The sequence below is a fragment of the Hemiscyllium ocellatum genome, chromosome 33 (genome assembly GCF_020745735.1).
Source record: "Hemiscyllium ocellatum isolate sHemOce1 chromosome 33, sHemOce1.pat.X.cur, whole genome shotgun sequence".
Classification (NCBI taxonomy): Eukaryota; Metazoa; Chordata; class Chondrichthyes; order Orectolobiformes; family Hemiscylliidae; genus Hemiscyllium; species Hemiscyllium ocellatum.
This window is the reverse complement of record NC_083433.1, coordinates 29,273,498-29,300,927: the sequence shown is the minus strand read 5'-3', so window position 1 is coordinate 29,300,927 and position 27,430 is coordinate 29,273,498. Positions and strand designations below refer to the sequence as shown.

At 40.9% G+C, this 27,430-nt stretch overlaps 1 protein-coding gene and 1 long non-coding RNA gene across 4 annotated transcripts in view; one reads left to right on the top strand and one right to left on the bottom strand.

Annotated features, from left to right (window-relative positions):
* Window positions 1–11,221, top strand: part of LOC132831251 (uncharacterized) — a 33,472-nt gene extending 22,251 nt beyond the window's left edge. The window contains exons 2-4 of one of the 2 annotated variants that reach the window (XR_009646483.1): window positions 5,017–5,176; window positions 8,871–9,018; window positions 10,401–11,221. This is a non-coding gene — a long non-coding RNA (uncharacterized LOC132831251). The remainder of the gene's footprint in view (window positions 1–5,016; window positions 5,177–8,870; window positions 9,019–10,400) is intronic. The other variant, XR_009646482.1, reaches the window with a different exon arrangement.
* Window positions 1–26,372, bottom strand: part of LOC132831249 (NACHT, LRR and PYD domains-containing protein 3-like) — a 131,243-nt gene extending 104,871 nt beyond the window's left edge. Inside the window, exons 1-3 of one of the 2 annotated variants that reach the window (XM_060849263.1) lie at window positions 26,114–26,372; window positions 10,034–10,532; window positions 4,351–4,506 (exon numbers count right to left, since the gene is read on the bottom strand). In XM_060849263.1, coding sequence (XP_060705246.1) covers window positions 4,351–4,506; window positions 10,034–10,118 — 241 coding nt within the window. In that variant the 5' untranslated portion in view covers window positions 10,119–10,532; window positions 26,114–26,372. Of the gene's footprint in view, window positions 1–421; window positions 463–4,350; window positions 4,507–10,033; window positions 10,533–26,113 lie in introns of those variants that run through there. The other variant, XM_060849264.1, reaches the window with a different exon arrangement.
* Between the last annotated feature and the right edge of the window lie 1,058 nt (window positions 26,373–27,430).

Here is a 27,430-nt window from a genome sequence, read left to right as displayed (position 1 = left end):
TCAGGCTCCCCAACAACAAACAGAACCAACTTTTACAATTAGATTTGAACTTTATTTGCATAAACTTCTTTCCATTCAAACGGGGGACAGATAAATGGACAACTTGATCAAACAGCAAGGGATGCTGGGCACATTGGCAAGTAAGTCATTAAACCTAAACACCAGGCACAGTACAAACATAGCCGCAAGTTGTGAATTACATTAGTAAAATAAAGCAGACATATCCCCAATGATGTATCCACCAACAAAGAAGGGCTCAGACAGAAAGGCACCAGGTTATGCAACACAAAGCAAAAAACAGGAACTAACCATCCCAGTTGTTTCACAATGTTTCAAATTATTAAGCGAGTCTCCCTGATTGGCCAGGACTATAGAAAGTTCCAGAAATCCACCCAAGGAGGTAAAAACGGGGTACACTTACAAACTGTTCTCTTGCACCTTTTGAAGGCCTTCTGAGGAGATCTGCATGGGAAAGGGCAGAGACCATTTGACTGTCTTGAGAGTCAGAGGGGAAGAGAGAGCAGTTTCACAGTCCCACAGACGAGAGAGAGACTGCATAAGTCTACAAGAGGCTCAGGAAGTATTGTAAGCTTAAGAGAGCTGAATAGAATGAAAGATAGTATTGTTTAGCATTAAAGATTATTGTAACTCTTTTCCTCTTAAAATAGAGGCAGTTTAAATTGGTACCAGCTTGTATTTGTAGTGATTTGACTGTTGCAGTATTGAGGACACCTTAGCAATTTCCTTCATAATATTCATAACCACAGCATTGGTTAAAATTGCTGCCTCACAGTGCCAGGGGCCTGGGTTCAATTCCAGCCTTGGACGACTGTGTGAAGTTTGCACATTCTCTCCGTATCTGCGTGCGTTTCCTCCGGGTGCTCTGGTTTTCTCCCACAATCTAAAGATGTGCACGTTAGGTGAATTGGCTGTGCTAAATTGCCTATAGTGTTCAGGGATGTGTGGGTTAGGTGCATTGGTCAGGAGTAAGTGTTGAGTAATAGAGTAAGGGAATGGATCTGGGTGTGATACTCTTCGGAGGGTCGGTGTGGACATGTTGGGCCAAATGGCCTGTTTCCACACTGTAGGGATTCTATATTTCCACGTATGGAGTCAGATATTACGAGGGGGCATAGCTTTAAATTAAGTGGTGGTAGGTATAGGACAGATGTTAGGGGTAGATTCTTTACTCAGCAAGTTGTGAGTTCATGGAATGCCCTGCCAGTAATGGTGGTGGACTCTCCCTCTTTATGGGCATTTAAATGGGCATTAGATAGGCATATGGAGGAAAGTGGGCTAGTGTAGGTTAGGTGGGCTTGGATCGGCGCAACATTGAGGGCCGAAGGGCCTGTACTGCTCTGTATTTTTCTATGTTCTATGATTTGGGCTGAAGTTGGCTAACTCGTTTTAAGTAGGGATTAGACAACATCTCTCTATTGAGGGGAAATGTTTCACTCTATCTACCCTGTCTAAGCCTCTTCGAGCTTTGAACACTTCAGTCAGATCCCCCCCCCTCAACCCTCCTTGCTTCAGGAAAACAACCCAGCGTATCTAACCTGTCTTCAGAGCTAAATCATTCCAGCCCGTATATCTCCTCACTCCCCTTATCTACCTGTCAAGCTGCCTTCAAGGAGTTATAGACATGCACACCCTCTGATCCTTTGTGCTTCCTAGGGTTTGACAATTAAATGTGTACTCTCTTACTTTGCTCATGCTCCCAAAATGTATCACCTAATACATTTCTGTTACCCCATCAGACCAGCCCATCTAATATCATCTCATAGTCTAAGGCTTTCCTCCTCTCTGTTTACCACATCACTAATGTTCCTGTTATTGGCAAACTTACTGATCATCTGAACCTCCTTTCATGTCTTGATCATTAAAGTGCACTGCAAATTGCAAAGGACTCAGCAGCGAACCCTCTGTTGTCCCACTGGTCACGAAAGCATCTGTTGACCATGTCGCTCTGGTTCTTGCTGCTGAGCCCATTTTGCATCTAGTTTGCTAAATTTCTCCACATCCCTTGGGCTCTTAGCTTTCTAATCATGCTTACTGAAACCAAAGTAGACTACATCAACTTTACTACCTGCATCTATTCATCTAATCACCTCTTTGAAAAATTAAATCCAAGTTGTTAGACATGACCTTGCCTGACAAAGACACACTGTCTTCTCTTGGTTAAACCTTCCCTCTCCAAATGGAGATTAATCCTGTCCTTCTGAATTTTTTCTGATAGTTTCCCATCACAAACATTAGACTAAATGTAATGACCTGGTTTAAACCTGAAACCTTTGTTTTACTCATGGTACTACATTAGCTATCGTCCACTACCCTGACTCCCCTCGTCAGGTGGAGAGGATTTGAAAATTTATGTCCGAGCAACTGCAGTCTCCTCCTTTGAGCAACTGGGATCCATTTCATTTGGCCCTAGTAATTTACCCACTTTCAAGCCTGCTAAAACCATTCTTTCCTCCCCTCTCTCAATGCTAGTTCATTCAAATATATCATAGTTCCCTCTCCAATTTATTTAACTATTGTTGTTCTTCCACCTCTTTAAAGCTTTTCGCACTTTATCTATTCCAGTTAATATTGGGGAAATTGAAATCCCATACTATTATTACCCTATTGTTTTGCATTTCTCTGATATCTTTCCCTGACCATTTGAGGGTCTATGGTTCAACCCCAGAAAAGAGATTGCTTCATTTTGTTTTTAAGTTCTACCTGTATGGCCCCATTTCTAAGATATCATTCCTGCAGTAACTGATTCCTTGATCATTATTGTGATACCACCACCTTTTGTGCACTCCTCTCATCTTGCTTAAAGATTATATACCCTGAATACTAAGCTGATAATCCTGTCCCATCCTCAACCACATCCCCATGTATGAACCAACACCCTCAACTCATCCGACTACAGCTCCACCTTCAACACCATAATTCTAACTAAACTAATCTCCAAACTCTGAGACCAAGGTCTCTGTACACCCTATACAACTGGATCCTGGACTTCCTGACTGACAGACCAATGACAATAGGGAACAACACCTCCTCCAGGACAGTCCTCAACACCGGTATCCCGCAAGGCTGCATACTCAGCCCCTTAATCTAATTTTGTCCGAACTCCATCTACATGTTTGCTGACAGCACCAATCTTAGTAGGCCAGATCTCAAACAATGACAAGACAGAATATAGGAAAGAGATAGAGTTCTTGGTAGCACGGTGCCAAAATAACAATCTCTTCCTCAACGTCAGCAAAACAAAAGAGTTAGTCATTGAATTCAGGAAGCAAGGTGAAGTGCAAACCCCTTTCTTCATCAACGGTGCTGAGGTGGAGATGGTCAAAAGCATCAGATTCCTAGGAGTGACAATCACCAACAATCTGTCCTGGTTCACTTACATTGATGAGACAGTCAAGAAGCATAACAATGTTCTACTTCCTCGGCATGTCCGTAAAGATTCTTACCAATTTTTAAAGATGCATCATAGAAAGCATTCTACCAGGATGCATCACAGCTTGGTATGGGAATTGCTCTGCCCAGGACTATAAGAAACTAAACAGATTAGTGAACACAGCCCGGTCCATCGCACAAGCCAACTTCCAATCATTAACTCCATCGAATGGTACCCTATTTTTTGTTTAGTTATTTGCTTTCCCTTGATATGATTGTGCAATATCTTGGGATTTTCATTTCAAGCCTTTCTCATGCTCCCTCTTTGCTCTCCTATTGCTTTCTTAAGGCTCCCTCCGTTCCACTTTCTGTACTCCATCGAGCCTCATTGATTCACTCCCTTTGTACCTGTTATATGCTGCACTTTTTTTTTATCTAGTTCTGAGCATCCCTAGATATCAAGGGTTCTCTGGGCTTGTTGCTCTTACAGTTCACCTTTTCACCAACTTATCATCTCAGCTCTTCAGTTTAAAGCTTATTGTTTTGAAGTAAGTCTTCAAAAAGATTAAGACATACTCAGAATCACCGAATCATGCAGTCCAAAAGAGGTCATGGAGTCATAAAGCCACAGAGTCAAACAGCACAGAAACAGATCATTCAGTCCAACCAGTCCATGCTAAACAGAATCCCAAACTAAACTACTCCCACCTGCTAGCTCCTGGCCTACATCCCTCCAAACCCCTTTCCCATTCATGTACTTATCCAAATTATTTCCTCATCAGTCTGTTCTGAGATGTTAGTACACACCTCTAGAGCAAATGGAACCAGAAGCCAGGCCTCCTGGTTCAGATACACTACCACTTCACTGCAGGGGCCTTCTTTCATATACAATATGTAATTACTTTAAGCTGGCCCATAGAAGATGAACAGTATGTTGACATGTTAGACAAGGGGACTTACCACTTTGGCTGCTGTCCGTCTGCACTGTAACATTCACAGGGCCTGTGATGTTTTGAAATGTTGGACACACAGCCGTGCTACCAGTTTGCACTGTTTGCTGAGATCGAATGAGAGTCTGGGGTCCAGAATGTGTAGGGGAGCTGGGATTGTGGCTTTCTGTTTGAAATTAAAAGGAATATTTAAATCAATGTTTGATATGCTCACCAAGAAATCATGAACAAGTGTTCTTTCATGGTATAAGGCAATCTCGATTATCCAAACGACATGAATTTTGGGGAGTATTTTGTTCAGGATTTGTTCAGATAATCAAATGTTCGGATAATTAAATGTTTGAATAATACAGTTTACCCAAGCATCAGGACCTTGAGATCTTGTTCAGATAATCAGAAATTAGAATGATTGACATTCAGATAATCGAGGTTGCCCTGTGTTGGGTTGAGATACAAATATTCACTGGCTAATATATCTTCTGTCCTAATCATTAACAGGATATGTGTGTTGCTGGTTGGGACAGCATTTATTACCCACTCCTAAGTTATCCTTGAGAAGGTAGTGATGAGCTGCCTGCTTGAATCATTGCATTCCATGTGCTGCAAGTTGACACCCTATAACATTAAGGAGAGAGTTCCGGGATTTTAACCCAGAAATGTTTTATTTCCAAGCTAGGATGAGAAGTGGCTTGGAGGACTCTTGCAGTGGTGGTGTTCCCATGTGCCCAATAGGAAGTGCACCCTGCAGCATTATCACACTGAAACATTCTGGGAAAAATAATATCAAAAAGTAATTTGGGATAAGAGGAAGCAGCTGATTGAGTGAATAAGTTTGGGTGAGAATTTATACCATGTTTTTATTGCTTAAAGTTTGCACGTTTTTTGGGGGGGTTATTAATTTGGAAGGGCTAGAGTGTAGTGGTTCAGAGAATATGGGCCCTAGAGTAGCTAATGTGGGAAGTTGGGCACAGTTCCAGTGCCTGGGGCCAGAATGTACATAGTAAGTGTCTCCAGCTGCAGCTCCTGGAAGCCTGAATTTTGGAGCTGGAGCAGTAGCTGGGAACATTCTGGAAAATCTATGTGGCTGAAACAATCGTAGATGGCACATACATAGAGGTGATCACTTCAAGGTCTAAGACTGCAGAGGCAAGGAGAGAATGGATGACACCAGGCAGAGAAAGGGGTCGAGGTTGGCTGTATAGGAGTCCCCTGCAAAATAGAAAATGCCACTTTGGATACTACTGGGTGGGGGAGGGGAATGGCCTCTCAGTCAAAAGTAGTAACAGGCAAATTTGTTGCATCATGGTTAACTCTCCTGCATGGGAGAGTGCGAAGGTTATAGTAATAAAGAATTAAATTGTAAGGGAAATGAGACCACTGAAAAAAAACTTGTGAATGCAAAAGCTGGTGAAGAAGGCAAATAGTATGTTAGCCTTCATAGAGACAGGAGTACAGGGACAGTGGATCAATAATTAGTACTGCTGTCTCAAAGGGACCCAGGTTTGATATCACTTCTGGGCATCAGTCTGTGTGGAAGTTGTACATTCACCCCATCTTTGCATGGGTTTCTTTTAGGTACTCTGGCTTTCTCCCAGAGATGTACAGGATTGATGGTTTGGCCATGCTAAATTGCCCATACTGTTCAGTGATAAGCAGACTCAGTGGATTGGTCATTGGAAGTACAAGGTTACAGTTAGGTAGGGAGGGAGTCTGGTTGGGATACTCTTCAGTGGGTCTCTGTGGATTCTTTGGGCCAAATGGCCTCCTTCCACATTGTAGGGATTCTATGATTCTACGAACAGAGATATCTTGTTACAATTGTACAGGGTTTGGTGTGACTATATCTGCATTATTGTGTGAAGTTTTGTCCCCTTATTTGAGGAAGGATGTTCTAGATTGGAAGGAATACAACAAAATTTACCAAATTGATTCCAAGGAGGACAGGACTGATGTATGAAAAGAAACTAAATCAGTTAGTTCTATATTCAATGGAGTTTAGAAGGATGGGAGTTATTTCAATAGAAATGAAAAATTTCTAATAAGGATGTCCAGAACCAGGGGGCATTGTCTAGGGTTACAAGTTAGGTCATTTTGGACTGAGATGATGAGAAATTTCTTCACCTACAAAATGGTGAGCCCGTGGAGTGCTCTGCCACAGAAAACAGTTGAGGCCAAAACATTGAATATTTTCAAGAAGGTATTAGATATATTTCTTAGGACTAAAGGGATCAAAGGATATGGGAACAAAGTAGGAATGGGGGACTGAGTGGGATAATTAGCATTCTCATCATATTGAATGGTGGAGCAAGCTTGAAAAATCAAATGGCTTACCTTTGCTCCTGTTTCTATGTTTCTATTTGTTGCCCTTGTCTTTCTGGATAATTGTGGTCAGGGATTGAGAGGTGCTGTCTAAGGAACCTTGGTGAATTTCTGCAGTCTGGCTTGAAGATGGTACACATCTCTGATACTGAGTTTCAATGCTGGAGAGACTGAATGTTTGTGGATGTGAGGCTAATCAAGTCAGCTAATTTTTCCTGGTTGCTGTCAAATGTCTTAAGTGATGCTGGAACTGCACTCATCCAGACAAGTGGGGAGCATTCCATCATACTTCTAACTTATATCTTGTAGCTGACAGACAGGCTTTGGGGAGTCTGGAGATGAGTTATTCACTACAACATTCCAAGCTCTTGTCGCCACAGTATTTATATGGCTGGCTGAACTTATGTTTTGGTCAATGGTAACTCCCAGGAAGTTGACCTTGGGGAATTCAGTGATGGTGATGTTGTTAAATGTCAAGGGAAGATGGTCAGATTCACTTTTGTGTGGCACAAATGCTACCCCAAGATCAATGGCTACACATTCAAAGTAGGTGACCAATGTGATGTTGCCTGATTTACATTACCATCCAGGTTAAAGCTCTATACCATGAATGCTACTTTAGTCAGCTGGACTGTATCACATTGACCACCTGCAAGCTGGACCTGCCAGAGTGGATAGAGGAAACAAGTGTTTGAACTTCCAGAAGGTATTCAACAAGAACCTCATAAAAGGTTAAGTCATTAAGATGTGAGCCTACAGTGTTCGAAGTATTAGATTAGATTCCCTACAGTGTGGAAACAGGCCCAACAAGTCCACACTGACCCCCTGAATAGTAACCCACCCAGTCCCATTTCCCTCTAACTAATGCACCTAGCACTATGGGCAATTTAGCATGGCCAATTCACCTAGCCTGCACATCTTTGGAATGTGGGAGGAAACCACAGCACCCAGAGGACACCCCCACAGACACGGGAGAATGTGCAAACTCCACACACACAGTCGCCCAAGGCTGGAATCAAATCTGGGACCCTGGTGCTGTGAGGCAGGTGTGCTAACCACTGAGCCACTGTGTCACCAATTGGCCTTGATAGAGAATTAGCTCATAGTTAGGAAACAGCAAATGGGGATAAGGTGTTCATTTTCAGGTTGGTGACCCAGGACGTTTAGGATTCCACAGAGATCAGTGTTGGGTTCATAACTGTTTACAATATGTATTAATGACTTGGAGGAAGGAGATAAATGTATTTCAGCCAAATGTGCATTCAAAAATAGCTGGAAATGATGGTTGCGTAAGGGGTACAACCAGTTTACAGAGAGCTATTGATAGGTTACATAAATGAGCAAAAACGTGGCAAATAGTGTGTCATATGGGAATGTTTGGAGAAGACAACAAAAGAACAGTTATCATTGAAATGGAGAGAAGCTGCAAGACAAAGAGACTTGGGGGCTTTGCACGAAATGCAGAAAGCTTGCGTAAAGGTGCAGCAGATATTGGGAAGGTTAATGGAATGTTAGCACTTATTTCAAGTGGGTTTAAGTATAAGATTAGAGGAATCGGATTACAATTCTACAATGTACAGGTGAAGAAACATCTGAAGTACTGTCAGCAGTTTTGCTAATTTTAGGAAGGCAATTCAGCTACTATTATCTCTCTAAATTGCTTGTGTCCCCCTCTGCTTCATTAGATTGTGATTTTCCAAATGTTCTGTTATTATTTCCTTAATAATTGATTCCAGTTCTTTCCCATTAATAGGTATTTGGCTGATTGGCCTATAGTGTTATGAAGTTGAAGTTGTAAACTGCACTTTTAAGAGAGAGTGAATGCTGTTCTGAACTGAAATCTCACAAGCACCTGTGTATACGACTAGATGGCAGTCCCAGAGTGTACTGGAAAATTGAAATTATGTAACATTTGGCTGTGAAATTGATATCTGAGTTTTGGTTGGTGTTTTGACAACAATTCCAATTTAACCAAACAGTTTAAATTATGCCCCAGGATACTAAAACCCAATCGAGTTTGAATTTATTGTTTTGCCAACATTGAACCAATGAGAAGGGCCGATGTTATAGGGTATAAAATGTGGGCATTGTGAAAATTGGTCAGAAAGCAATTACCTTTTAGACAGAGATGCATGGAGAACTAACATCTTACTCTCCAAAAAAATTAGGAACACTCTCAAAAGTACCTTTTCATATGAAACATATTCACAGTAAAAAGAAAGAAGATGACCCAGGGAGATCTTCAGATGGAAGAAGAAAGGCACAGAAGATGACAGCGGCTGTGCAGTTTTAAAATTAAGTGTCTTACTGGAATTTGGGAGTTCCCTATCTTTCATATTTTAACAGATTACGGAGTGAGGTAAGCTTTTCTGGGTATTTGGTTTAATTAACAGAGAGGTTCGCCTACGTGTCGTAACAATAATTACTGTGTTTTTGCCTCCATCCTTTTTTGAATAGGGGTGTCACATTGTCAGTTTCCCATCTGGTGCTTCTCCAGAATCCAGCAACTTTTAGAAAATTATAACTAATGCATTCACTGTCTTTGTAATGACCCCTTTTAGGATCCTAGGATGCAAGCCATCAGGGCCAGACGACGTGTCTGCCTTTAGCCCCATTAAATTGTCTAATACTATTTCTCTAGTTATGAAATTAATTGCTCCCCTGTATTCTTTAATATTAATGGGATGTTTGAAGTATCTTCCACTGTAAAGACCAATGCAAAATATCTGCCATTTCCTCGTTGCACATAACTCTCTTCCGAGATTCATTTTCTAAAAGGCCAACATTCACTTTGACCTCTCACTTCCTTTTTAAATATTAAAACAAGTTCTAATTGTCAGTTTTTACATTTATTGCTAGTTTCCCCTCTTTGGTCTTTTTGTTCCTCCTTTGATGGATTCTGAATTTATCCAGGTCTTTGTGGTTATCACTGACTTTTACCTCCTCATATGCTTATTCTTTGGACTTAATGTGCTCCTTAACTTCCTTGGTTAGCCATGTTTGATTTGTCCCTCTCTTAAAAATGGAATGTCTATCAATGCAATGGAATCTAAGGGTTAAGTGAGTATGTGAACACGTTGGCATTTAATGTGGAGCTAAGGAAATCAAACTTATTTCTAACCAGTGAAAAATTAAGAACTAAATTGGACTGAATCATCTCTTCCAGTTCCTTTATAAAAAGTTTAATCAGCTCTTTTTGCTCCTTTGTAAAAGATTCAAGGGTCTGTTCTTCTTTCTTCATGACATTTGTCACTTTGTTTATTGACTGCGACAGTACCTTGAAATTATAGTTTTGCATTATTTAATTATGATTTAATAAAAGCAACAACAAAGCTTGTAATGAGACACCAATTTGTCCTGATCAGTACACTTACCGTGTTCCATTTGCACTGATCCAAGAAAGCAGAAATTTGCAAGGCAGATACTGTAGAAACTAACAACAGAGCATGATATGTACATGAAAATGAGTGAGTTAATGTGTCGGTGTGCCTCTCTTTCTCTCTTTCACACACATTGTTAAATTGTTAAATGTATGTGGCTGTCACTATTTTGCTTCTCCCTTTCAGCCTTTGCCACTGTAATGCAAAGATATTTATTTGTGGATCTCTCACACTCTGTCAGTAAATGTGTGCCAATTTGTGTTTCTGTCTCCTGCTCTCTCCATGTCTGTTTTATTCTCTCTCTCCCTCTCTCTCCTTGTCTGGCTGTAAGTGTCTGAGTGTGTGTTTGTCTCTCTCTAAGTAAGGAAGAAAGAAACAGAAGTTGGGACAGCTGTTGATGAGCAGAAGCTAAAAGAATTGCTGGGCGTGATCATCAATCTGAACAGCAGCAAACACCAATGACCCAGACGCTTTTCCTTTCTGATCGACATTTCTGTAAAATGAAAATATGCGTTCTTACAGCATATGTACTCATAATTACATCCTTACATTAAATCATTCCTTCACAATTATAGATGAGAGATCAGTTATTTGAAGCATTAGCTCCCCACAGTTGCTGTCTGACCTGATTTGCATTTCTAACTTTTCAGATTCTATTTGATTTCCAGTGTTAATAATACTTTACTTTGGAAAAGCGTTCTGTTTTTCTTTCAACTGATTCCACATGGATGTGGATTTGATGAGGAGGAAGCAACTATTTTGTAATGTACTGTGAGTGACTATCTCCTCTATTTTTATTTCAGTCTGTTTGGCCATGTTATGACTACCACTGCATTGAGTGGGACTTGAACCCAGACCTTCTATCCCAGAGTCAGGGACATGGCATCAGAAGACACATGACCTATGTCTTTTCAATGACAGACATTATATGGCATTTTGCTTAGGTCCCAGTTCATCCAAAGAAGTGGAGTATTTGATGCTTTACTGAGTATAGGGTTACCCAGGAAACAAAACCAGGATCAACAGAAGGTTTCACTCCACATAACTCCAATGCTGGATTCCAGCTTAGAAGGAAAATTAAATGTGGGATCGGAGGGCAACTGCAGACTTGATGGGCTGAATAGCCTGTATCTGCACTGTAAGGATTCTATAAATGATAAATCCAATACCAAATAATTTCTTCAAGGCTTAACTTAATAAACAATATTAATGTTTAATGGTTATACTGCTGCTTCTCAGTCTTGCTGTATAGAAAACTTTGACAATGGTCACTGAGTGCTCAGAAAGGAACATTTCTTCCAAAACTAGGATGAGTCACTTAAACTGATAGTTCTCAAAATCATTTTGTATGTTACCTAACAAATTCTTATTTCTCATCTGTTGTTCAATATTTGACAACTGGACTCACCTCTTTTTTTTCTTTAATTACCTATAAAGGGCATCAATTGGAAAGCAATGTAGCCTCTTGCTCAAGTGGTGCCACAGAGCACAGAGATTCCTGGTTGGGAAAAAAATATAAAGTTAAGAGTGTGGTGTGTCCACCCCCTGAGGCTCCCAGCCTCATTCCTGATGAAGAGCCTTTGTCCAAAACATCAATTTTCCTGCTCCTTAGATGCTTCCTGACCTGCTGTGCTTTTCCAACACCACACTCTTGACTCTAATCTCCAGCGTCTGCAGTACTCACTTTTGCCCAAAAATATAAAAGGCCCATCTCATTGAGATTCTTCCAATTTCAGAGTTAGATAGCGTAAGGAGAATGGGGCTGTTGATGATTCACAGGTATGAAACTCAATTAGATTATCACAGACCGAGAGAAGACATGACAACGGAAAACCCTGAAAGCTTTTGAGAATATGAGGCCCATAGTCAATTCTCCTAACCAAGTACTTGCCACAGGTTATGTCTCAAATCAGGCCATATATTGTATTCTAAAGGGTGGCACTGTGGCTCAGTGGTTAGCACTGTTGCCTCACAGCGCCAGGAACACAGGTTCTAATCCAACCTTGGGCAACTGTCTGTATGGAGTTTGCACATTCTCCCCGTGTCTGTGTGGGTTTCCTCCAGGTGCTCCTGTTTCCTCCCACAGTCCAAAGATGTGCAGGTTAGGCGAATTGGCCATTCTAATTGGTCCATAGTGTTAGGTGCATTAGTCAGAGGGAAATGGGTCTGGGTGGGTTACTTTTCGGATGGTCGGTGCGGACTTGTTGGGCCGAAGGGCCTGTTTCCACACTGTAGGGAATCTAATGTAAATCATTACTTTCTGACAAAAGTCCATGTTCATTTGAATTAATCAATATTAGCTACTTCCACTGCCTCCAAACCATGAATCTGTCGCTTGTTCACTGAACTGCTGTCAAAGCAGTTTTAAATTAATCTTGACCTGTACATTAATAAAATTCAGAAATTCGCTTGCCAATGCTTTGTTAATAATTTACAGTATTTGTACACTCTTCAAAGCATTTGATATTAAAATGTTCCTTTCTGAGCATTCAGTGACCGTTGTCAAAGTTTTCCTTACAGCAAGACTGAGAAACAGCAGTATAAACATTAAACATTAATATTTTTTATTAAGATAAGTCTTGAGAAATTATTTGGTCTTGGATAACTACAGTTATAGAATCCCTACAGTGCAGATAAAGACTATTCATCCCATCAAGTCTGCACTGGCCCTCCGATCCCATGGCCAATTTACCCAGCCTGCATCTCCCTAGATACTTCAGGCTAATTTAACAGGGCCAACCCACCTAACCCTTTGGACTGTGGAAGGAAACCAAAATACCTGACTGAAATCCACACAGACACAGGAGATTGTGCAAACTCCACACAGATAGTTGCCTGAGGTTGGAATGAAACTAGGGTTCCTGATACAGTGAGGCAGCAATGTGAACCACTGCACCTTCATGCCATCCATATGAGCATTGTCTATGGTAATAGTTACAGCTGGCACTTCTTTCGACAATATAGTTGCTTCCATCCTGGTCAGATCAGAGGTATTATTTATCCAGACTGTAACTTCAAGTATTAATAGTCTAAGTAAATGACAGGAACAATAACAATGTGGATTTATGTAGACTCGTTAAAGATATAAAATTACTCAAAGTGCTTCAAAGGTAAATTCCTTAAACAAAATGCAATATTGAGACACAGGCTTGTTTTTTACAATTTTTGCAATATCCCAACATGGCATCAGATTGCACATGTAAAAGTAAAACTCCCTTCAATCAGATCCAATTTTCATTTGTGGCATCTCCAAAATTTTGTGGGTTTTACATTTTTCAAGAGATTATTTAAAGTAGCGGATTGCTTTGCAGAGTAAGGGATCCTTTTGAATTGGTCCAACCAAACCTTTGGGACAGGTCAAGTGCATTTTGGAATTATTAAGAGTAGATATAAATGAATTATTAAGCTTTCACGGCATTTAAATCACTTGGGCCTTTAAAATAAAGACAAGATGCCTGAAGGTTTTTTTGGGAGGTCAGTGTAGAGGTGGCCTGTACCTGTGCAGAATAGAGCAGCCCATGTTGGCTCATACAAAATGGCCAATAAACAACAAGAGGCAGCCTGCCTTAGAATTAAAACACAAGATGGCTGAGGGGAGATAAACAAAACTAACAATCTATTCCAGCCTTTAATAAAAGAAAACGACAACATCTTTGAATGGACCTACTCAAAGGCCATAAGTACACCATTCCAGACAGTTTTTGATAAGAGCACACTGACATAGAGACAAGCAACCAATCTTGACTTTCATTAATGAAAGAATAATTTTCCCAGTAAATGAATAAGTATCATGTGCAGGATACAGCCCAGTCAACTCCCTAAGCAGCTATCAGGGCAATAGCTAAGGTTAGTTTGTAGGAAATAGTTGCTTTTTTAAAGTTACTCAGAATATTAAAAAAAGGTTCTAGTTAAAGATTCTTTAGAATCATAGGGGCAATTTACAACATAAAATAGATACATATAACCAACATTTAATAAAACTATTAAAGAAAAGCATTTAGACCTTGATGTGAAGTTAACTAGCTTTAGGAAATAACTTCAAGATAGATTGTTCATGGCCCATTATTTACAAAGTCCTGTCAATAAGAGTAGCTGTGTAATTTTACACTGTATAACTAACTTGATAACAAAAGTCTATATTACTAATCTTATAGCAAGTAAGTTAAAACTAACTATCTTTTGTATTTCTTTGTACATATAAAATTAGGACAGTGAAAGGTATAAGAAGATTGATTGGCTTTGATAAAATAAAATACAATGAATAACAGAATTCAAACTGTCTCTACCTATAAGCCAGCCCAAGAGGCCTGAAGACGTGTATCAATTTGGAATGGGAATGAATAGGATGTATAGAAAGATCCCAAGGCCTCATGATTATAGTGCCTGTTAAACACCATAAGATCGTAGGAACCTGGGACTGTCCATAGGGATGTCCATCTTTGATTAGGTGTTTTACAGGATTGGGAGCATGGATTAGGAGGGAAGGGCTTTATCCACATTGTACATGATCATTGTAATACATTAATGTACAAAAATACTGCTCTTTATTGTACAAGTTAGAGTGTGTCATAGATCTCCTTTCCAAGGCCAGTCTTGGGGGAAGATCCCTTGGCCCTCTTCCTGCATTAACCAGTTTCTGCTTGAATAAACATTTTTCACTTGCCTGATTCTGCCTGACCCCTGAGTCTTCATTCCATGTCAGGAGGAAGTGCTTCTATAGTCAGTACTTGCTATTTCACTCAGCCTTCAGTCTTAAGTCAAAGGTCAAACATAATAGGACTTTTGCTACATGACTAAATTCACAGCCTAACATTCCAGTGAGGTGCTGTCAGTTCACAAATTGATCCACAGCTTCAAGTAATTACAAGTACTTGGTGTTAGACTATCACAGGTTCATAAAAGTGTTACAGCCCAGAAGGATGTCATTCAGCCCATTGTGTCTGCACCAGCTCTTTGAATGAGCACAATGCCAATCATGACTGTAGAGATTGGAATGAGGTTGGCCAGGTGGATCGTGTTGAATATGAGATCCTTGATCGAAATTGTTAACTTAGGCCAATCAGGGAGCCTTGGCTGACAGATATAAGCAGGAGGGTCAGAAAACCTCCTCATTGTAGGGACTGGCTCTGAACCAGCTGCTCAGAGTCCATGCACTGTGCATATGTAACTAAAGAGTGCCTTGGTGATGGAGTACTGGCCTAGTGCAATTATTTCAGTGGCGATGAGAGAGGATTCTGGAAGAGCACACTCCTGAAGAACATTTGCTTGCACCAGTCATCTTGGAGTTGAAGTAAGCATTTCTGGCATCGTGCCTTTATTGGGGAAGCTTGACTCTTTAATCCTGCTATCAAAGATTGGCCCCAGTATGTGGAAAGGATGCATTTTCTTTCTGGGGAAATGACATTGGGCTAGATGAAAAGCAACGCTTCATCCTCCTGACAGTTGGGGACTTGCAGCAATTTTGATATCAGGAGCCTATCTTTCCCCATGGCACTGGATGCTAAAACCTTTCAAGAGTTGATGGAGTTAATTAAGGAATATTACAACCCCAAACCTCCTCTAATTCTGAGACACTATCAGTTTTACTCAGCAGTTGGAAAGCAGAGGAATCCGTATTGGGATTTTTGATGAAGTTAAGTCGACTGGCAGAGGCATGTGATTTTGGGTTAACCCGAAAGTGAGCTGTTGAGAGACCATTTGGTATGTGGGATTAAATGTGCAAATGTGCCCATCAGCTAAAGCACAGCTGGACTTCGAACAGACACCACAACTGGCTTTATCATTAGAAAAGGCGGCAAGTCGAGCATTGTGAGCTACTGGAATCCCAATGTAAGTGAGCTTGGGAAACACCACTTAAGTGTTGGAAATTGCAGGGCCTCATGCAGGACATATCCTGAGCAGAGGGACCCTAGGTCAGCCCACAGCAGAACCACACAATGAAACCGAGCCTTGGGGAAACGGCTAAACTGTTCTTCAGGATTAGGGCTGGCAAGCCATTGTGGTTCCTGCTGGCATGCACTCAAAACAGAAAAGGAGTCATATATGGGCCTGACTTGAGTAAGAAGGGTGATCAATTAGTATCTAGGAGAGTGCACACCCTGAAATGCCCATCTCCATGTAGTTTGGAATAGTTAAATTGCTTCAATTTATTCAAATCCAAACAAAATAAGTGTCTGGTTAAATAGTCACCCAGTTCTCATGGAGGTTAAAATCGGCACAGCTGTATTTGTGGTCGCAGAATCTGTCTTTAACAAGATTCACTCTGGACTCCAACCCTTACATTGGCGCAAGACCATGGCAAGAAAGAATGTATGTCGGAGAACAGCTGCAGATTAAAGGTCGGGTCTCCTATGGGGAACAGTTGGTGCAGTTATTATAGTAAAAAGCTCAGGCCCAAGCTTAATGGTTTGGAATTGGTTGAGAAAGATTCAGCTTGATTGGCTCAGCTTTTTTTCAATTGGAAAATGAGTGCCTGAATGAAGTCCTAATGAAATAGCCAGATGCTTTTCAACAAGGTCTGGGGCTATTAAAGGAGGCAAGGTTACCTTACATGTTAGCCAGGAAGCAATTCTGTGATTCTGCAAGGCCAGCCCTGACAGGCAAAAGTAGAGACAGAAATCAGGAGGCTGGAAAGGGAAGGAATCATCAATCCAACACAGTTTGCGGAATGGGTAGTACCAGTCATACCAATTCTGAAGCCTGGTGGCTCAGTTCACACTTGTGGGCATTTTAAGCAAACAGTATATTTTATCTTGTGGCTGGATAAATACCCAATCCCTCCCATAGAGGACTTGGATGTAAAAGTGGTGGGAGGAACTGTGCTTCATAAAGCTGGACATGAGCTATGCGTATCAGGCCACTAGGTGAGGAGTCACAGAAGTATCCCACAATGAATACCATCAGGTTTATACCAATGTTCAAGACTGTCATGTGGGGTATCATCAGTCTGCACCCTTTTCTAGCAGACATTGGAGAACATTTTACAAGTTCCACCCCAGGTTGTCATTTATCTGCTTGGCATGCTAATAACTGGGAAAACAAATAAAGAGCATGTGGAGAAGTTGGACATAATGCGTTATTGCTTCTCCCAGGCAGTTGTACACCTTAGAAGGGAAAAATGTGTGCTCCAGGCACCCCAAGTGGCCAACTTGGGCTACAAAGATGACAAGACTGGGTTACATCTGTTGGAAGATAAAGATTAAAGGTACCCTGGCTCACACATCACTTGGGGAGAAGTAAGGTAGATGAACTTAGAGCTTTAGTTCGTCCTTGGAACTGTGCCATTATTGTGATTACAGACACTTGGCTGAAAGAGGGGCAGGATTGTTGGCTAAATGCCCCAGGATTTAGATGTTTCAGGTGTGATAAAAAGGGATGTTAAAAGGGTTTGGGAAGTTGCATTAATGGTAAAGGACTATCTCACAGCTATACTGATGGAGGATAAAACCGAAGAATTGTGCAGCGAGGCAATATGGGTAGAACTCAGGAATAGGAAAGGCGAAATCACAATGGTTTTTGGGAGGCCTGTAGAAACATTCGGACATAGAGGAGAAAATATGTAGACAGATTTTGGAAAATGTGAAAACAGCAGGATTGTTGTGGTGGGTGATTTTAACTTTCCCAATGTTGACTGGGAATCACGACTTGCTAGGGGCTTGGATGAGGCAGTAATTGTAAAGACCATCCAGGAGGGTTTCTTGACAGTCTATAAACAGTCCAACCAAGGCAGAGGTTATACTGGACCTGGTTGTGGGAAATGAGTGAAGTTTCAATGGGGGAGCATTTCGGGAATAGTGGCATAATCCTGTGAATTTTCAAATACTCATGGATTGGGGAAACAACAGTCTTTGAGTGAAAATGTTAATTTAGGGAATGATGAGCCTACCTTAACCTCCTTCCACCTATCGCATTTCGAGCGCCTCATCTTTCACCTAGAAACCTTCCAACCACAAGGGATGAACTCAGATTTCTCCAGTTTCCTCATTTCCCCTCCCCCCACCTTGTCTCAGTCCCAACCCTCGAACTCAGACTACCTTCCTAACCTGCAATCTTCTTCCTGACCTCTCCGCCCTCACCCCCACTCCGGCCTATCGCCCTCACCTTAACCTCCTTCCACCTATCGCATTTCCAACGCCCCTCCCCCAAGTCCCTCCTCCCTACCTTTTATCTTAGCCTGCTGGACACACTTTCCTCATTCCTGAAGAAGGGCTCATGCCTGAAATGTTGATTCTCCTGCTCCTTGGATGCTGCCTGACCTGCTGTGATTTGTCTGCAATAGTAATAGACTTTAAGGACATTTAAATAGTCATTGGATAGGCATATGGACATGAACAGAATAGTGTAGGTTAGATGGGCTTCATTTTGGTTTCACGGGTCAGTGAAAAATTGAGGGTGAAGGACTTGTATTGCACTGTAATGTTCTATGTTCTAAGGTAGGTCTTTTGCAAAAGCGAATTGGCGTAAAATGAACATTCAAAAAGCAGGGGATACCTGTATTAGACAGGAACTGCAGAATGTTGTTTGCAGGTGGCTATTTGAGGGTAAATCTACATCAGAAATGTGGAAGCATTTCAAACGGCATTCGGTAAGAATTCAGGAATGGTACGTTCCTGTGAGAATGAAGGCTAGGTATGGCAAGTTATGTGAACCTTGGATGACCAGGGATGTTATGACCTTGGTCAGAAAGTGAAAGGAAGCATACATAGGTCTAGGAGGATGGGAACTGATGAAGCCCTTGAAGTATATAAGGAAAGTAGGAAAGAACTTAAACAAGTAAGTAGAAGGGCTAAAAGCGGACTTTAAAATACCAAAGAGAAGGATTGGTGGATGATGCTCTCAAGGAAGGGAGTGTCAAGTTTCTTAGGCATGTTGCTATTAAAAAGAAGAGAAACTGCAAAACGTTGCATCATAAAGAGACTTTGGGATACTTGTACATGAAATACAGAAAGCTAGCATGTAGGTGCAGCCAGTAATCAAGAAGGCTAATGGAATATTGACCCTTACTTCAAGATGCTTGGAGCATAAGAGTTGGAAAGTTTTATTATAATGGTATAAGACGATGAGCCAACATCCAGAGTACTCTGAGCAGTTAATATGCCTTTAATTCAGGAAAGAATCCGTTTCATTGGAGGCAGTTCAGAGACTGTTCACTACAATGATCTCTGGTCAGGGGGTGTTGTCTTATGAACAAAGGCTAAACAGGTTGGAACTTTACTCCTTTTAAATGCTGAGATCATGTTTCCTTTCATTTCGCAGAATAAAGGAATGTCAATGTAAGACTGAAATGAGGAGGAATTTCTTCTGTCAGAGGGCTGAGAGTCTTTGGAACTCCTTGCAACAAAGAGCTTTTGCAACTTAGATTTAAGTCTTAGATAGATAGCTTTTGGATCAGTCAAGGGTTATGGGGGAAAAGGGTAAGAAAGAGGACATGAGAAATGTTAGAGCAGCCTTTATTTTATTAAATAACAGAGCAGGCTTGAGTGTGGAATGGCCTACAGCTGTTCCTGTTCCTTATAGTCTTAAAATTGCTATTTAAAAATTGTTTTGGAACAGAGGAACAGGAGCAGGTCATTCAACCTGTCGAGTCTGCTCCAGCTTTCAACAAATCATTGTTGAGCATCCAATTCAATGCCAATCCCACACTATCCCCACATCCAATGACAGAACATAGAACAGGACAGCACAGTACAGGGCCTACGGCCCACGATGTTGTGCCAAGCATTTATCCTAATCTAAGATCAATCGAACATACACACCCCTCTATTTACTGCCGTCTTTATGCTTGTTCAGCAATCGCTTAAATATCCCTCATGTCTCTGACTCTATGACCATAGAACAAATGGTATTGGTATTTTGATATCCCCCAATCTCTACCTTAAGCATAATTGGCTCAGCCTCCACCACTCTCTGGGGTAGAGAGCTTTGAAGATTCACAACTCCCTGTGTTAAAGAAATCTTCCTCTCATCTCAATAGCTTCCTCTTTATTTTGAAACTCTGTTCCCTATTCTAGATTCCCCAATCAGTGGAAACATCTTGCCTGGATTTACCCAGTCTATACATATAAGTATTTTGTAGATTTCAATAAGATCATCTCTCATTCTTTGAAACTCGACAGCATACAAACCTAGTTTGCTCAATCTCTTTTCATGTGACAGTTCTGGCATGCTGGTAATAAACCTGGTAAACCTTCGTGCACGCTCTCTGTGGCAATAACATCCTCCTTGAAATAAAGGAACTAAAACTAAACACAGCATTCCAGATGTGGTCTAATTTTATACAATTGAATTGAAACATTGCTACTTTCATACTCAAATCATTTGTGTTATAGACTAATGTAATATTAGCCTTCCTAATTGCCTGCATGTTAGCCTTCAGTGACATATTGACCAGGACACCTAAATCCTTTGTACTCTTTCTAACCTCTCACCAGTTTAGAAGTCCTCAGCACATCTATTCTTCCTACCAAAGTGGATAGCCTCACATTTTTCTATGTTGTATTCCACATGCTACATTCTTGCCCATTCCAGATCCTTTGTTCTGTCCTGCTGCTGGGTCTTTCACTTGCTGCAATATGTGGCATTGAGCTGCAAAACTTGAAAGAGATTGGGTGCTCAAGTTCCCTTTAGAACATAGAACAGTACAGCACAGTACAGGGCCTTCGGACCTCAGTGTCGTGACAACCTTTTGTCCTACTCTGAGATCGAACTAACCTACAAACCCGACATAAGATATGTTACTGGAGTCTGGGGTCTTTTAAGAACTGTTATTCAACAATTTGTGAACTATTTGCACTCTTAGACTTGATAAGAAGTCTGCACAGCATTAATTTCAGTGCCTGTCTACCATGTGCCCTTACCATTTACATATTTCAATATTAACCCTTTACTTTACATTTGAGCGATGTAATTTCACGCTTTGTTCCTTATCTCTCACCAAATGGATTCTGGAACCTTCTCCTGCACCTTTTATATGATATTCATACAGTTATTTTCTCTGTTCCTTTCTATGTAGATGTGATCTGATTAAATGAGTATTTTCAGCATTTTCTGTTTTTATTTCAGATTCCTAGAATCTGCAGACTTTTGCTATTGTGTTGTTCCAGATGAATCTTATTACTTAGATTGTATAGCCATTGGGTCAGGTGCTATGAGATGAATTGCACACTACAACTTAGATCTTCCATTTAAAGGAATCTACCAGTCCAGTCTACATTTGGAAATACATTCAAATAATAGCTGTAGCGTTTTATGGAATCCTGTAAAATCTTTGAGATCTACAGAACATAGATCATTACAGTGCAGTACAGGCCCTTTGGCCCTCAATGTTACACCGACCTGGAAAACTAATCTGAAGCCCATCTAACCTACCCTATTCCATTATCATTCATACATTTATCCAATGACCATTTAAATGCCCTTCAAGTTGGTGAGTCTATTACTGTGACAGGTAGGGAATTACACTCCCTTAGTACACTCTGAGTGAAGAACCTTCCTCTGACATCTGTCCTAAATCTATCACCCCTCAATTTAAAGCTATGTCCCATCGTGCTAGCCATCACCATCCGAGGGAAAAGACTCTCACTGTCCACCCTATCTAATCCTCTGATCACCTTGTATGTCTCTATTAAGTCACCTCTTAACCTTCCTCTCTCGAATGAAAACAGCCTCAAGTACCTCAGTTTTTCCTCATAAGACCTTCCCTCCATACCAGGCAATATCCTGGTAAATCCGCACCCTTTCCAATGCTTCCACATATAATGCAGCGACCAGAACTGTACGCAATACTCCAAGTGCAGCCGCACCAGAGTTTTATACAGCTACAACATAACCTCATGGCTCCAAAACTCAATCCCTTTACCAATCAAAGCTAACACACTGTACAGCTTCTTAATAACCCTATCAACCTGGATGGCAACTTTCAGCGATCTATACACATGGACACTGAGATCTCTCTGATCATCAACACTACCAAGAATCTTACCATTAGCCCAGTACTCAGTATTCCTGTTACTGCTTCCAAAGTGAATCACCTCACACTTTTCCTCATTAAATTCCATTTACCAACTCTCAGCCCAGCTCTACAGCTTATCTATCTTTGTAACCTGCAACATCCTTCCACACTGTCCACTACTCCATCTACTTCAGTATCAGCCACAAATTTACTAACCCATCCTTCTACACCCTCATCTAGGTCATTCATAAAAATGACAAACAGCAGTGGCCAAGAAAACAGATCCTTGTAGTACACCACTAATAACTGAATTCCAGGATGAATATTTCCCATCAACCAACACCCTCTCCCTTCTTTCAGCCAGCCAATTTCTGATCCAAACCACTAAATCACTCTCAATCCCATGCCTCCATATTTTCTGTAATAGCCTATCGTGGGGAACAGTATCAAACATTTTACAAAATCCATCTACACCACATCAACTACTTTACCCTCATCCACCTGTTTGGTCATCTTCTGAAAGAACTCAATAAGGTTTGTGAGGCACAACTTATCCTTCACAAGACCATGTTGGGTATCCCTAATCAAATGATTCCTTTCTAGTTGATTATAAATCCTATCTCTTATAATCCTTTCCAACACTTTACCCACAACCAAAGTAAGGCTCACTGGTCTATAATTATCAGGGTTGTCTGTTGAACAAGGGGACAACATTTCCTATCCTGCAGTCTTCTGGCATTGTTCCTGTAGACAATGACGACATAAGGATCAAAGCCAAAGGCTCAGCAATCTCCTCCCTAGCCTCCCAGAGAATCCTAGGATATATCCCATCCAGCCCAGGGACTTTAACTATTTTCACACTTTCCAGAATTGCTAACACCTCCTCTTTATGACCTTCCATCCTGTCTAGTCTAATAGCCTGCATATCGGTATTCTCCTTGACAACATTGTCTTTTTCCTGTGTGAATATTTATGAAAAATATTCATTTAGTGCCTCTCCTATCTCCTCAGATTCCACGCACAACTTCCCACTACTGTCCTTGACTTGTCTTCATCTTACTCGAGTCATTCTTTTATTCCTGACATACCTATAGAGAGCTTTCAGGTTTTCCTTGATCCTATCTGCCATAGACTTCTCATGTCCCCTCCTGGCTCTTCTTAGCTCTCTCTTTAGATCCTTCCTAGCTAACTTGCAACTCTCAAGCACACTAACTGAGCCTTCACATCTCATCTTTAAATAAGTCACCTACGTCCTCTTAACAAGGGATTCAAACTTCCTTAGTTCCAAATCACAGTTCCCTTGCTTGACCACTTCCTCCCTGCCTGACAGGTACATACTTAGCAAGGACACACAGTAGCTGTTCCTTGAACAAGCTCCACACTTCATTTGTGCACATTCTCTGCAGTTTCCTCCCTCATTCCCCCCAGCTATAAGTCTTGCCCTGCGGTATATTCCTATCCCTGAAGTAAATGTAACCAAATTGTGGTCGCTATCATCAAAATGCTCATCTGCCTCCAAATCTAACACCTGGCCTGGTTCATTACCCTGTACCAAATCCAATGTGGCTTGGCCTCTTGTTGGCCTGTCTACATACTGTGTCAGGAAACCCTCCTGCACACATTGGACAAAAACTGACCCATCTAAGGTACTCAAACTAGTGTTTCCAGTCAATATTTGGAGAGTTAAAATCCCCCATAACAATTACCCTGTTAAGTTTGCTAGGATCCCATTCTACACATTGTCTCATTCCTTTTTAAGAGATGTGACTAAATCTGCTTTCATCAGCCCTTGAGCCAATGCATTCTAGTTTATAACTTAAAAAGAAGTTCCTCAACTCACCAATGGTCCTTTTGCAGTTTAGGTTCTTTTATCTGAAGCCTGCACACTTTTTCAATTCCTTAGTATTTGCTTTGGTTCAATTGACAACACTCTTGTCAGTAAAATATAGATGTTCATCCAACAGTAAGATTCATATCACAGAAATCTATGCTAATAGCCTAGTGCAGCACTTTTGGAGGTGTTTTCATTCATATGTGATGTTAACTAACATCCCATCTGCTCTCATTTGATTTGATTTATTGTAGTTATGTGTACCTAAGTACAGTGAAAAGCTTTATTTGTGAGCAGTACAGTCAGATCATAGTAAGCAAGGACATACAGATCATCAGGTGCTTCGACAGAATGAGGCAGAAGGTTGCACTGCATAGGAGGTGCGTGAAGCAAGATCAACATTGTTTGAAGTTAGAAAGTCCAACCATCAATTTAATAAAGGCAGGGAAGAAGCTGCTCTTGAACTTGTTGCTGCATGTATTCAAACTTCTGTATCTTCTGCCTGATGGAAGAGATTGTAGGACAGCATTACTGGGGTGCAAGGGGTCTTTGATGTTAACAGTATTTTTGTGACAACGAAAAGTGTAAATGGAGTTCACGGATGGGAGGTTGGATTCCGAGACGGTCTTGGCTCTGCACACAACTTTCTGTGTTTCTTACAGTCCTGAGCAGAGCCGCAATGCAGCCAAATGATATGCTTTTTATGGTGCATCTATAAATGTTGGTGAGGGTCCTTATGGATATGCCAAATTTCCTAAGCTGCCTGAAGAAGAAGATGCTCTTGACTGCCGCATCTAATCTAATTGTGAAGTCCAGGACACGTTGTCAGTTATTGTCGCTCCTGGGAACTTGACATTCTCAACTTCTGCTACATTGATACAGATGGGGGGGTGTTCTGTTCCTTTCTTTCTGAAGTGAATGATCAGTTCTTTTTTGCTTTGCTGATGTTGAGAGAAAGTTGTTATCATTGCCCCAAGACACCAAGCCCTCTCTCTCCTTTCTGTATTCTGGCTCATCATTGTTCGATACATGTCCTACCATGGTGATGTCATCAGCAAACATGGAGATGATGTTCATTCAGAATTTGGCAACAGTTGTAAATGTACGGAGAGTACAATAGTACACCCTCACAGGTGAACATAAAAGATTCCCATGCTACCCCTTTGAAGAACAGGAGGGGAGTTAGCCTCTGTTATGTAGCCCTCAATGCATATCCCAAAAGCAGATTGTCAGATCTTGACTACATTGCTGCTTGTGGGAGCTTGCTCTGAACTAATTGACTGTTATGTTTCCAAAATTGCAACAGAGATTGTGCTTAATTTTATTGGCTGTAAAATATCTTCAAAGGAGCAGGAGAATCGACGTTTCGAGCATAAGCCCTTTTTCAGAGGACGGCTTATGCCCGAAACGTCGATTCTCCTGCTCCTTTAATGCTGCCTGACTTGCTGCGCTTTTCCAGCAACATATTTTTCAGCTCTGATTTCCAGCATCTGCAGTCCTCACTTTCTCCTGTAAAATGTCTTCCTCAACATGAGGTCATACCTGAGAAATTCTTTTTTGTCCCCCTTCTTTTCATTTTGAAATCAAGCTGAATCTTGAATCACAGACCAACCATGATGTTGCATGAGATATTGGTGTTGTTGGCAAAGCCAGCATTTGGTTGACCACCTCTAGTTGCCCTTGATCTGACTCCTTCTCAAGGTCATTTTAAGAGAAGAGTTACGTGAAAAACAGATTTGGAGTTTGGAGTCATATGTAAACCAGGCCAGGAAAGGACAACAGATTTCCTTCTCCAAAGGGCCAGATGGGATTTTACAACAATGATTCATATCCAGTACAAGGGGAAAACCAGGGGTTAAAATCCTAAAAGCAAGTGTCACTGTTTCTGGGTTGCAACTAATTTCCAGGTTTCAGGTATAAATGCAGTTAGAAGGACAATCTATGGATGCATTGCAAACTATTCTACCCTGCTGCTATCTTATCTGGATGACATGTCACTCAGTTTAAAATCAGAGTGAAGGGGAGAGAGGAAAATAAACAAGAAAACAAGGACTCTCTGCATCAATGTTGGCCAAAAGGTAAATATTTAAAATATGGACATAAAGCCTCAAATATCCATCTACTGCTTATTTCAAGTCATTTTTGTAAGTAAAAAAATACTTGCCAAGTCTATGATGACATTCAGTGAAAATGGCATGAAGGAGAATACTCTAACAAGGACTACTGTGGTCCTGTTAAATAATGGTCCAGGTTAACCTGAAGTAATGTTAAATCTAAACATTTACATACTTACAAGCACCTTTCAGTTGCTTCCAAGTCTGTCCAAAGATTTAAACACCATAGAAAGAACAATTGATAACCATCCCATGTTTCCTTTTAAACTTGAAATATTAACTCCTTCTCAGACCAAAGATCTGCCATGCAGTTCCATCACTTTCTGCTTCCATCCCATGTTCACTTTATCGCGTACTTGTATATCAGCAGAAAGCCATTCAGGAATCAATGTTGAAATATCTTCTGGGTTCTGCACATGAACTAACAAAACTTTTCAATTTCCTTTTCAAACTTAGCAGGAGTGAACTAAGCTGTCCTTCTGAATTCCCAGTCTTCAGTGTTTCTACTTCCTCTCTGCATTTCCGATGAATCACACGGTTTTGGTAACATTGCAAGATCCAAATAGCAGAAGTCAAATGATGCAACTTTTCCTGATCATCATTGGGGCTGAAAATTGATTCTAACCCTGCACCACATTTAATCATTGCACTAATTTTGGTGGGAAGAAATAAAGAAAAACATAATTTCTAAATGGTGAGTGATTACTATATCTGAGATACGGAGGGATGTGTGTGTCCTAGTGTATGAATTACAAAAATCTAGGTTAACGTACAGGTGCGGCAAGGAATCAGGAAAGCTTATAAAATGTTATCATTTATTGTGAGGGGAACTGAATATAAAAGTATAGATAAAGCCTATGCTTCAGTGATACAAGGCATTGGTAAGACCACATCTGGATTCGAACATAGAACATAGAACTGTACAGCACAGCGCAGGCCCTTTGGCCCATGATGTTGTGATGAGCATTTATCTTAATCTAAGATCAACCTAACCTACACACCCCTCAGTTTACTGCTGTCCATGTATTGTCACCAGTCACTTAAATGCCCCTAATGACTCTACTACTACTGCTAGCACCTGCACGCACCCACCACTCTGCGTAAAGAACCTACTTCTGTCATCTCCGATCACCATAAAATTATGACCCCTCATGACAGCCATTTCTGCCCTGGGGAAAACTCTTTGGATGCCTACTCTATCTATGCCTCTCATTACTTTGTACACCTCTATCAATTCACCTCTCTTCCTTCTTCTTTCCAGTGTGAAAACCTTAGCTCACTCAACCTTTCTTCATAAGACAAGCCCACCAATCCAGACAGCATCCTGATAAATCTCCTCTGCACCCTCTCTAAAGCATTTATATTCATCTTTATAAATGAGGAGACCAGAACTGGACACAATATTCCAAGTGTGGTCTAACCAGCGCTTTATAGTGCTGCAGCAAAACCTTGCTGTTCTTCAATTCAATCCCCCTGTTAATGAAAGCTAAAACACC